The sequence below is a fragment of the Pseudopodoces humilis genome, chromosome 30 (assembly GCF_049639895.1).
Source record: "Pseudopodoces humilis isolate 2021_Gansu_Grassland_sample_001 chromosome 30, ASM4963989v1, whole genome shotgun sequence".
Taxonomy (NCBI): Eukaryota; Metazoa; Chordata; class Aves; order Passeriformes; family Paridae; genus Pseudopodoces; species Pseudopodoces humilis.
Window position 1 is genome coordinate 4,226,015 of NC_142229.1, and position 11,799 is coordinate 4,237,813.

Here is an 11,799-nt window from a genome sequence, read left to right on the forward strand (position 1 = left end):
GAGGCGCGGAAAGGGCGAGGGCGGGGCCGGTGACAAACATGGCCGCGCCCAGGTGTACCCGGATGGTGCGGGGCGCTGTGACGTGTGGCGCGAGTGAACGCGCGGGAAGGTCCTCGGGCGCTGGGAGAAGCGTGAGGCGTTTGTCTTAAGGGACAAACGGGTTTGTGTTACGGCCGCTTTTCGCTCGGGACGAGGTGCCTGAGGAGAAGCGCGCCTTCGTGCCGGCCGTACGGACAGGCTCCGTGCGCGGCACCGGATCGGGCCTTGCCGCCATCGCTGCGCAGCGAGGCGGGACGCGGGTCTTTGTAGCCCGCGCGGTGATTGGTTCCCGCCGCGCGAAGGGGCGGGACTAAAGGGAGGAGCGGCGCTGGGATTGGCTAGAAGGCGGCGAGGACCCGTATGTGAGCTTGAAGGGGTTGGGCTGAAGGAGGAGAGCGGCGCTGGTGATTGGCTGCAGAGCGGCGGTGGGCGGGGCAGCGGAGTGCATATAAGGCTGTTGCGGGGCGGTCTCACTCGATTTTCAGGTTTTCCGCTGTCCCGTTGTGCCTGTGCTGCTCCCGCTGCTGCTGCTGAGATGTTCGAGGCGCGGCTGGTGCAGGGCTCGGTACTCAAGCGAGTACTAGAGGCCCTCAAGGACCTCATCACCGAGGCCTGCTGGGACCTGGGCTCGGGCGGCATCAGCCTGCAGAGCATGGACTCCTCGCACGTCTCGCTGGTGCAGCTCACGCTGCGATCGGAGGGTTTTGACACGTACCGCTGCGACCGCAACATCGCCATGGGTGTCAACCTGTCCAGGTCAGCCGGCGGCGGCGTCTCTAAGGGCGCTGGCATGGGGCGGCCCAGCAGGCCCGGCGGCTGTGGCGCTGAGGGGAGCGGGAGCTGCCGGGGCAGGGGGTGTGAGGGGGTGCTTCGGAGGTGTTGGGGGTCCAGGGGCGCTCGGAGCTCCCTCAGCCCTTCTCTTCCCCCCCCGCCATTCCCCTCACTGTTCTCGCGCCGTTTTTCGCGCCCGTCGCGGCCGTGACGTCACTGCCGGCGCCAAGTGGCGGGAAAAGGCGGCGGTGGCGGGGTCGCCGCCATGGCCCCTCCTGAGGGAAGCGGGTGACAGCTCCTTGGCCTGGCGCTGGGAAAGTACAGAATGATGGGGAGCAGCAGGATGAGGCCGGGGAGGTGATCGTTCCAGCCCTGTGAGGCGCTTCTGGAGTGCTGTGCCCAGCTCTGGGCTCAAGAGAGGAGAGACACGGAGCTCCTTAAGCGGGTCCAGCGGAGGGTGACAAAGATGAGGGCTCTGGAGCATCTCGGTTATGAGGAAAGGCTGAGGGAGCTGAGGCTCTTCAGCCTCGGGAATAGACTGCTGAGAGAGGGAAATTCACGTATAAATATCCATGGGAGAGATCAGAGGTTGGATCCAGGCTCTGCTCCAAAGGGCCCAGCCATGGGAGAAGAGGAACAGGCAGGAACTGATGCAAGGGAAGTTCCACTCTGCATATCTGGAAGAACTTTGTGGGTGGCCAAGCACTGGAAGAGATTGGCCAGAGAGGCTGCGGAGTCTCCCCATACACCCACTTTTCTAACAGCGTTAAAAGGAGACTCTGATAACTGTGATATCACATCCCCTCCAGCCCTGTCAGCTCTCAGCCCCCTGAGTCACCTGCCTTTCTCCCTTCCAGCATGTCCAAAATCCTGAAATGTGCAGGGAACGAGGACATCATCACCCTGCGGGCTGAGGACAACGCAGACACCTTGGCCCTGGTGTTCGAGGCACCCAGTGAGTGTTGGATTTGGGAGCTCCTTTGTTACTGGGATGTGTTTAGGCAGCTTCATAAACCACAGGGATGCAGCAGGGAGTGAAATGGCAAAGGATCCTGCAGGAATGGGAAGGGACACCTGATTCTGGGAACAGTCTGGAAATTAAAACTTCATCACCTTGATAAATACTTTCTTTGTAAGAGGAAGGCTCTTTTAGGCTGCACACAGATATATTTGCTGTACCCTTACAGCCTGTAAAGGCTTCCCAGAGTTCCAGCTCTAAGGAAAATCTTCCTGTCATTATTGAGGTGGCTCCACTTGGAGGGAGTGGCAGCAGTTAAACTGATGTTTGTCACTTGTTGTAAACACGGGGTGTAACTGTGCTTTGCTTCTCCAGACCAGGAAAAGGTTTCTGATTACGAGATGAAGCTGATGGATCTCGATGTGGAGCAGCTGGGAATCCCAGTAAGTGACGGCTCAGGTGACTGGTGTGGAACTGGGTGTTTGGCACATTGACATCAGTTCTGGTAACACAGCGTGCTTTGGAGTGCTGGAGGAGCCTGGTGCTGGCGGGGTGTCCCTGGGGGTGTCCATGTGTCCCCCCCCAGAAGCCTGGGCTGGCAGGGTGTCCCTGGGGGTGTCACTGTGGGTACCCAGGGCTGGCAGGGTGTCCCTGGGGGTGTCACTGTGGGTACCCAGGGCTGGCAGGGTGTCACTGGGGGTGTCACTGTGGGTACCCAGGGCTGGCAGGGTGTCACTGGGGGTGCCCAGCCCTGGCAGGGTGTCCCTGGGAGTTCCCAGGGCTGGCAGGGTGTCACTGTGAGTGCCCCAGGGTGTCCCTGCGTCCCCCCCAGGAGCAGGAGTACAGCTGTGTGGTGAAGATGCCCTCGGCTGAGTTTGCCCTGGGGGTGTCCCTGTGACCCTGGCCCTGGCAGGGTGTCCCTGAGGGTGTCCCTGTGTCCCCCCCAGGAGCAGGAGTACAGCTGTGTGGTGAAGATGCCCTCGGCTGAGTTTGCCCGCATCTGCCGGGACCTGAGCCACATCGGTGACGCCGTGGTCATCTCCTGCGCCAAGGACGGTGTCAAGTTCTCGGCCAACGGCGAGCTGGGCAACGGCAACATCAAACTGTCCCAGACCAGCAACGTGGACAAGGAGGAGGAGGCTGTGAGTGGGGAGGCTCAGGGGTCAGTTCTCTGCCCTGTGGGGGATCCTGGAATCAGGGAATAGCTGGGGGTGGAAAAGGTGGAAGAGGTCACCGAGTCCAAGCCCTGCAGGGACACGGCCGTGTCTCACTCTGGTTCCTGGAGTCCCTCCAGTTCTCACCTTGCCCTGGGAGCTGCACTGAGCTTGCTGAGGTGGCCCAGGGCTCTGGGATCCCTGCAGCTGCATTTCCTGAGCCTGCCCTGCTTCCCCAGGTCACAATCGAGATGAACGAGCCGGTCCAGCTGACCTTCGCCCTGAGGTACCTGAACTTCTTCACCAAAGCCACGCCGCTGTCCCCCACGGTCACGCTCAGCATGTCTGCAGATGTCCCTCTGGGTGAGTTCCACAGCTCTGCCTCTGGAGAACTGGAATTGAGGCTGGATTTTATGGAAAACCTTCTGAACATCCCTTTTTTTTTTCCATTCTCTTCCCCAGTTGTGGAGTACAAGATCGCTGACATGGGACACCTGAAGTACTACCTGGCCCCAAAGATCGAGGACCAGCAGGATGACTCTTAACTGGAGCAGGACTGGGGGGATCTGCTCCTGCCTGGAGAAGGCAATTCCAGAGCTTTGGAGCATCCTGGGAGCACTGTAGCTGTGTTTTGTAGATAATCCTTGTAAATATTTTTCAACTCACTATTTTGCTATCCTGGTATCATTGGAAATAGGAAACCTGAGTTTTTCTAGTCTGTTCCTCTACTCCCAACGATCTCTTGGATGCTGTCTGAAGGTGAATTTCTTACTCCTTTCAGCTGCTGTTGGAGAAGAGGGGCAATATTTAATGGGTCAAGATATTTCCTGGAGTTTCCCCTGTGGAGCTGTAGCTTAGGGTTGCTGTTTCATTATCCCACAACTTCATTTGACCCTTACTTCATTTATTTTTGAAGCCGATATTCTGACTGAAACTTGGAAAATGGAAATAAAAAATACAATTCCATGGAGTTTGTGGTGTTTAAATGGGGGTGGGTGAATGGAAGCTGTGCTGATGTGCCCCGATTCCCTTCTCAAGGCTCAGAGTTCCAGCTTTGGTGACTCAGAGGTGTCAAAGAGGTGCCAGGCTGGATGTGGCACCTGGGGACAGGGTTGGTGGTGGCCCTGGCGCTTGGAACTCGTGATCCTGTAAAGGATTTTTCCAGCCTCTGCCATTGCCCGGTTTTCAGTGTATTTTTTTGGGAGGCTGGGGACTTCCGCGGGTCGCTAAGATGAGAATCCAAAGCGCCTGCGGAGCTGTCCCCGGTGGGTGACAGGATGGCACCAGGTGGCAGTGCTGGCCCAGCCTGGGAGCTGGCTCGTGTCTCCAGCTCCTTCCCCATTTATCCTCCGCCCTCCTCGCTTTGCTGCTTTCCTCAAGGAAAACACGGGAAGGAAGATGTTTCACCCTAGAGTTTTTTATCGATTCCAGGGCTGGGTGCCGTAAATAACCCGGCTGCTGTTTCCCCCGGCCGAGGCGGTGCCGGCAGCGGCAGCAGCCGGAGCGGGGCTGGCCCAGCCCGGCCGTGACCTGGAAGGGAAGCGGCGCCACCGGCATCAACTTCCCGGGGCCGGGATGGGGCGGGCCGGCGGCAGGTACCGGGCGGAGGGGCTGGGTTCCCATGGCTTTGGGTGGATTTCGGGTGGGTTTGGGAGCGGCGCCAGGCTGGGACCCCCCATTCCTGCTGTCCCCGCTGTCCCCTCTGTCCCCGCTTGTTCCCGGTTGTTCCCCCGCTGTCCCCTTGTCCCCCACTGTCCCCGGTTGTTCCCCTCTGTCCCCGGTTGTTCCCCGGCTGGCCCCCCGCTGTCCCCTCTGTCCTCGCTTGTCCCCCAGCTGTCCCCTTGTCCCACTCCGAGTCACTCTTGCTGTCTCCCTGACACCTCCGTTTCATTCCAGTTTCCAGTGGTTTGGGTTGGTTTTTTTTGTTTGGTTTGGTTTGGTTTTCCTTTATCCAAAATTGCTCTCCTACAAAACCTCCTGGTGGTTGAAAAGCTGCTTTGTTTAGCTCTGCTTTGGGTTTATTTGCTGGTTCAGAAACAGCCAGAGCTTGGCAGCAGGAGCTCCAGGAGGAGTCCTGGGTCACACCTGGGCCCTGCCCTGGAATTTCCATCTCCTTTGGAGCTTCTGCCTTGATTCCAAACACTGTTGCAGCTGTACCCATTTTATATTTTAGGCTTCAAATGAAATGCTTAGATCCTCTGTTGGAAAAGTTTTAATTTCTGAAGAGGAACAGAGATGCCCTTTGGGTGGCACAGCCTTGGCACGGGAGTTTCTCTCCAGAACCTTTGGTTCTGTGTCTCTCAGGCTCCCACCACGCCGTTTTCTCTCCGTTTCCAGGCTGTAGCTGATGCCCGGGCCCCCCTGGAATGATGCCATCGAGGACCAATCTCTCTGCTGGGATTCCCAGTAGCAAAGTCAAATATTCCAAGCTCTCCAGCACCGATGATGGATACATTGATCTGCAGGTAAAAAGCTGGAAAAGCACAAGGATGGGCAGCCACAGCTTGGCCTTGCACAGGCAGCTGCTTCTCGTGGAGCAGCTGCAATTCAGAGAGGGACAAAGCTGGGTGGGAGCCAAACCCTCAGCTCTTCCCCTCTGGGAAGCCCAAAGAGCCTTCCTGGGAACAAGACTGGGAGTAAAGTCTGGCTCAGCAGGGTTTCCATGGGCAGAATTCCTCAGCTCTGTGTCACCTGTGCCAGCTGGGGGAGGTCACATCTGTGCTGCAGAGGGAGGGGAGCTGTGCTGAGTTCAGCTCTTCATTGGGGTTTTTCCATCCAGTTCAAGAAGAGCCCACCCAAAATCCCCTACAAGGCCATTGCCCTGGCTGTGGTGCTCTTCATGATCGGGACCTTCCTCATCATCATCGGAGCCCTGCTGCTGGCAGGGTACATCAGCAAAGGGGTGAGTGGCACTGGTCCTGCACTGTCCTCAGAGCTGCCCTGAGGCCTCACTGGGGCACAGGAAACAGCCTCAGGTTGCACCAGGGGAGGTTTTAATTCAAAATGAGGAAAGGTTTGTGGTGGAAAGGGTGGGAAAGGCCTGGCACAGCTGCAGGGTGGAGTCCCCACTGCTGCGAGTGCTCAGAACACGAGGGTTGGAGGTGACCCTGGGGGTGCTGCTGGGTCGTGGTTGGGCTTGATGGCCTTGAAGGTGTTTTCCAGCCTCAAGGATCCTGTGATCGTGTTCAGAACCTCAGAGCCACAGGAAGGGAGCAGGGAATTGATTCCCACCAGGGCCTGGCGGTGCTGGCAGCCCCCTTTCCCTGGGATCCCGCACTCAGCCTGGCTGGAGCAGGCTCAGAGCTGGGCTGGGCAACTCCAGGGAGGGCTGAGTGTCCCTGGGGAGGTCACATCCCTGTCCTGGAGAGATCTCAGCCCGTGCAGGGACAGGGAGGAGCTGCCAGACCCCGCGTGGGACACGGCAGCGCTTCCCCCTCTGCTTGTGGTTGTGATCCATGGGAAGGGGAATCTGCTCCTGCAGTTCTGGGTGTTCCTTCCCTGCTCCCTGTGGTTGTGATCCATGGGAAGGGGAATCGGCTCCTGCAGTTCTGGGTGTTCCTTCCCTGCTCCCTGTGGTTGTGATCCATGGGAAGGGGAATCGGCTCCTGCAGTTCTGGGTGTTCCTTCCCTGCTCCCTGTGGTTGTGATCCATGGGAAGGGGAATCGGCTCCTGCAGTTCTGGGTGTTCCTTCCCTGCTCCCTGTGCTGGGGGCTCGGGGTAGCTCGGCAGCTCTGCCTTATCTCTGGCAGCAGCAGCAGCCTCTGGGCTCTATCAGCAGCGCTCCAGGCACAGATCTCTGGGCCATGCTCACAGCTCCCAGCCCTGGCTGCAGGTCCAGGGGGTCCCTGGTGAAGGACGAGGTCCCTGGAGAGCTTCCTGCAGATGCCAGGACGGGACCAAAGGCTCAGCCTGACAACAGCTGAGATATTTCTGATGGAAGATAGATTTTTATTTCTCAGCTTGCCAGGCCTTGGGGATGGTTTGGCTTCAAGTACCTTACAGATCACCTCATTCCAAGCCTTGGGCAGCTTCCCCTGGAGCAGGCAGGGTGTGGGAGGCAGGAGGGGATGTCACTGTCCTGGGCTGTCTGTCCCTGCAGGAGACTGACCGAGCCATCCCCGTGCTGATCATCGGCATCCTCGTGTTCCTGCCGGGCTTTTACCACCTGCGAATCGCCTACTACGCCTCCAAGGGCTACCGGGGCTACTCCTACGACGACATCCCCGACTTTGACGACTGAGCCGTTAATTAATCCCGCTCTAATTAGGCTGGCCAGAGCTGGTAGTTCCCCTGGATGCTGGCAGGGCGCGACTGATGCGTGTCCCTGGCGCCGCTCCCTGGGCTTGAGGTGTTGCAGGTTTTCCAGTTTGGGGGGTGGGAGCTCGAGCCTGGGATTGACCAAAAGGAATTGCAAAGAACTTGGGGTTTATGGTATTTATTCCTCTCGGGGTTGCATAATTCCACTCGCTGGGAAGTTCTTCCTGGGCGAGGCAATCCTTGCAGTTTTCCAAAAATATCTAGATGAGCTGGTTTCAGCAGCAGATATTTGTTTTTTTCTGTGTTTTCTAGAGTTTATTTTAGCTTTCCATGAGATTTTGGTTATTGTTGGGTTACCTCTGCAGACAGACCATAGTTAAATTCTCTCTTTTGCTTCCAAACTGCTGGTCCTGAGCCTGCCTGGAGTAAATAAAGTCTGGTGAGAGGTGGAAAGCAGCACTTGCAGGAAGTGATTTCCACACAGTGCACTCGCTCCACAGCTCCCTGTCAGCCTGAGCAAGCTCATTTCCTCACAAACACATCCTTCCCAAGCCAGCTTTCCCCGTGCCACCGTTGCTTTTGGCACAATCCACGTATCCTTCACAAGGACTGCTGCTGGAGCTTGCTTATTTAAACAAATGGATACTGGGAGAAAGAAGGGTTGGAACCCAGACTCAAGTGTCTCAATACCAAAAAATCTTGGGCTGGCCTAATGTGGGGTTTGGTTTTGAATTCCTGTCTGTCTTTAGGAGTCCTTTTGTCCTTGTGTAGATATTTTGCTGTGCACACCTGCCCAGGCCAGTGAAGAGAAGTTCTCTGTGTAGTTTGTGCTAACAAACCCCCTCTGGATGGCTTTGCCAGCTTTGCTGATGTGTCATTCAGGGTAAAAAGAGTGGATGGCTGCACTTGTGTGAGGTCAAACCAGGCTCTGCTGAGCTGCAGGGTCTCTGGAGAACGAGCAGCGATGCAAGTGGGTGCATTTAACATGAATAAAGTTCTATATTCTCTGTAAGCCATCAGTTTGTCTTTCCCACCTTCCCAGGTGTCAGAGAGCGCTAAAAACTCTGCTGGGCTTTGGCTGCTCCATCCAGGTGCTGCTGGGGTGAGGGAGGGAGGCAGCAGCAGCAGTGTCAGTCTGCACAAAGCACTCCACGATTGTCACCTGAGCCCCAGCTGGGCCGAACATTCCAGAAGGAGGGGCAGGAGTGACAGTGCAGAGCAGGCCCATGGAAGTGTCCACAGGGCTGGACAAACACCTTGCATTCTACCACACTCCCAGAATACCTTTTTTCCTCCTTTTTTCCTCCTTTTTACCTCCTTTTTTCCTCCTTTTTACCTCCTCCTCCCTCCTTTTTTCCTCCTTTTTTCCTCCTTTTTTCCTATTTTTTACCTCCTTTTTTCCTCCTTTTTACCTCCTCCTCCCTCCTTTTTTCCTCCTTTTTTCCTCATTTTTCCCTCCTTTTTCCCTCCTTTTTTCCTTCTTTTTTCCTTCTCCTCCCTCCTTTTTTCTCCTTTTTTCCTCATTCTTCCCTCCTTTTTTCCTCCTTTTTTCCTCCTTTTTTCCTCCTCCAGATTAAACCCAAACCCTGAGCCAAGCTCTTTTTTAACCTGCATCTCCTCCCTCGCTCGTCTCTGTGTGAATCCCGCTCTGAGGAAGGATTTGGTTGAATTCAGGATCTCCCTCTCCACCTCTGGAGGCACATCTGGGCACGTTTGCTGGGACAGGGGACCAGCTGGAATGTGTCACAGCTGCCTGTGGCCAGGAGAGCGGCTGCTGACGTCAAAACATGAATCAGCCTCTCTTAGGGGACAAGAAGCCGGGTTTATTTGGGTTTGGATAATGGGGAGAGGAAGTGGAAGTTTAGATGGAAAAAGCAAAGAGGGAGGGAGAAGATGCAGAAAGCTGAAAAGGAGGGGTCACCTAAGGGGGATAAATAAGAAACTGGACTTGGATGATCCTTGTGGGTTCCTTCCAGCTTAGGGTGTTCTCTGCCCCTGTGGTTCTAAGAACACCCTGGTGCTCCTGGAGGAAAGGAATTAATGAATTTACTTTTCTTTGACAGAAGCAAAGTCCTCAGGCAGCAGAATGGATAAATAAGCAGGGCTGTGTGAGGGATGGCCAAAAGAAAAAGTCCTCTCCACAAGGGGAAAAAAAGAAACACTTCTAGGAAAGAAAAATGAGATTGCGACCACTGGAAATACATGGATCCAGAGGACTTCATTCTTCAAGAGAGTTGGCTTTGTTCTGAGGTGGAGCCAAGGATCATGGGGGGAAAACTCAATTGTGGATGAGCAATTTTTGTTTCCAGTTGGCTGAATTGACTGCTTTGCTGCTCTGGGCTCAGGCAGACTGTGGTCTGTGCTGGTTCAGGACTTGTCGCCCTGAGGCCTTTCCTTCCCTGCTTTCCCGTGTCCAGGAAGGCATTAAAAAACTGCTTTTAATGGGAAGTAAGGCAATTACTGGGAGCTCTGTTCTGTGGCCTGCACGGACAGAGCTTTCTTCTGATAAGAATCAGGAAGCGGCATTTCCTTCCCTCCACACTGTACTTGGGCTGGATCCTGAGCCGTGCTCTTGTCCTCATTCCTGGGGCAGCACAAAGGGACCTCCCCTCCCACAGCAACACACGAGATCCACGAGATTCATGTAGAGCTTTTCCAGCTCTGCAGTTCCAGAGAGGAACAAAACTCTGATGAGTCTCCTTTGAGAGGATTTTCAGCTCCTGTGAAACAGCAGGTTTGGCACTGAAGCAAAAATTCTGTGGAGGAACCATCCTGGGGTGTTAAAGCAAAGGGCAGCAAATCCACTAGTCACCACTAATTAATTTTGTTTTGAAATATTTACTTGGGCTGAAGTACTAGCTGCTCTTAAATCTTTAAAGGATTAGCTGCCTGCTACTCTTTGGTGCCTGCAACCATTTATTTAAGCTGTTGCTGCAAATCATGCTGTTAACCTGTCATGAGAGGTTTTAACCTTCCTTCTCTTGTCGGTGGGAAATGCCTGGTGCAGATGGCCCTGCTGATGGGACAGAAATTAAACATCCAGGCAGGTCCTCTGGGCTCTTTCCCCATCTTCTTCAAGGAGGGACAAGACAGAAACTGAATGTAGTGATAATTTCCTACTTCAGGGTGTTGTAAAGCCTGAGGAGGGGCTGTGGGGAGTTTAGGGAACCTGATGATGCAGGAGCATCAGTTTCTGAGCTAAAGCCACGTGTGGCAGAGGAAATGCTCTGGATCTAGAACGAATCCTCAAAGAAAACTGAGAGCTCATCTCATCAGGGATTACTTCTTACTCTCAGGCGTGTGTTTAGTGTAAAACAGAAAGATCTCAGGTCCTTAAACCTACGAATACTAATTAGCATCACCATATAATTTTCTAGCAGTTTCCATTAATGTGTCATTAGAAGAAGCCTGCCAGCTCCTATAATCCTCCTTTTTCTTGGCTTTCAACACTAGCAGTCCATATCACAGCATGACCTCCTCCCTGCTATTTTGGGTGGTTCTTTTGCAGATAAATGCCTTATTTTCTCTGTATTTGATACTGGAGGTCAAGTGAATCCTCTCTGCCTTTTATTGCATGAGAACAGAGGCAGGATTGTAACAGGGCCAGTGCAAATGTGTGCCTAAAAATAAACCAGTGGATGGTCTCCAACTTCAAACACAAAAAGAGTATTTGTAGAGGTCTCTCTTTGTTGCATGACCGCGTTTCAGATCACTGAGGAGACACTTCAAAGTTCAGCTCACAAGCAGCTCGTGGTTTAATCCTCCCCATGAAACAAAGGCAGCTCTTTGACTTGGATCCGTGGTCAGCTGCCACCCTGAACCCTTGGAGCTGGCAAGGGCTCACTCTGGAGTGGATCATCCCTGGGGCAGGGTCTGGGGTGCTGTCCTGGGCTGCTGCCTCCCACCCTGGCCACGGGGCTGGGGCTGCAGAGGGACAGGCAGAGCCACAGCCCTCCTCCCACCTCTGCTGGAAACAATCCAACCCTGAAGAGGGGCCAGAGCTTGCAGAACACTTCAGTGACACTGCTTGGCACCAATTAAGAGCAGCAGAGAGGTGGCACTTCAGGCAGGGAAGGGTTAACCAACTACAGGGCAATTTTCGGGGAAGAAGTCGGAGTTCATTGTTGCAGGTTTCTGTGGATTTCTTTTTGTGCTTTCATCTCTGATTCTTGGCTCTCATCATAGAAGGGGTTGCTAGTCCTTCCTCTTTCTGTTTTCACTTGGCCTTTGGGGCTTTCAGGGCATGGCCTGTGCCCTCACCTGTGAGCAGGAGCACGGAGGGAGAGCTGTGCTGGCAGGGAGTTATAAATAGAGATCCTGGCCAGCCCTGTGGCATCTGTGCTTCTAGAATTGCCCGCCCTGCGCTCCCGTGACGAGCCTTGCTCCAGCTGCCAGGGAAAGGAGGAACTGCAGGGTGTCTCCAGAGCCAGTCCCAGAGCTGGAGCTGCCTGTGGGGCTCTTTTTGGGCCCAGTTCTCCCTCTGCCTGCGGGAGTTCTGCTTCTCCCATGAGTGAGTGACCACCCTGCTGGATTTGGGCAGTTCAGCAGCTGCTCGTGGTACCTGAGCACCTCTTGTTTATTATTTTGCCTTCTGCCCCTTGCTGGAGGAGCCTGGTGTG

General features: G+C 54.8%; 2 protein-coding genes across 4 annotated transcripts; both read left to right on the forward strand.

The window, feature by feature from the left end:
- The first annotated feature begins 65 nt into the window (after positions 1-65).
- PCNA (proliferating cell nuclear antigen) lies at positions 66-3,888 on the forward strand. 2 transcript variants are annotated; one of them, XM_088068372.1, is made up of 7 exons: positions 66-160; positions 525-795; positions 1,668-1,765; positions 2,144-2,211; positions 2,716-2,910; positions 3,162-3,285; positions 3,385-3,888. In XM_088068372.1, exons 2-7 carry the CDS (start codon positions 575-577, stop codon positions 3,465-3,467), a joined length of 789 nt encoding a protein of 262 aa, XP_087924498.1. In that variant the 5' UTR covers positions 66-160; positions 525-574; the 3' UTR covers positions 3,468-3,888. The 2 variants fall into 2 exon arrangements, with proteins under 2 accessions (XP_087924498.1, XP_087924497.1); XM_088068371.1 differs by lacking the exon at positions 66-160 and having other exon boundaries at positions 464-795.
- Positions 3,889-4,399: 511 nt separating this feature from the next.
- TMEM230 (transmembrane protein 230) lies at positions 4,400-8,192 on the forward strand. Of its 2 annotated transcripts, none has more exons than XM_005532970.3 (4): positions 4,400-4,517; positions 5,260-5,387; positions 5,702-5,824; positions 7,023-8,192. In XM_005532970.3, the coding sequence occupies exons 2-4, from the start codon at positions 5,289-5,291 to the stop codon at positions 7,161-7,163; spliced, it is 363 nt and encodes a 120-aa protein (XP_005533027.1). In that variant the 5' UTR covers positions 4,400-4,517; positions 5,260-5,288; the 3' UTR covers positions 7,164-8,192. The 2 variants fall into 2 exon arrangements, with proteins under 2 accessions (XP_005533027.1, XP_014116982.1); XM_014261507.2 differs by having other exon boundaries at positions 4,512-4,564.
- Positions 8,193-11,799: the final 3,607 nt, after the last annotated feature.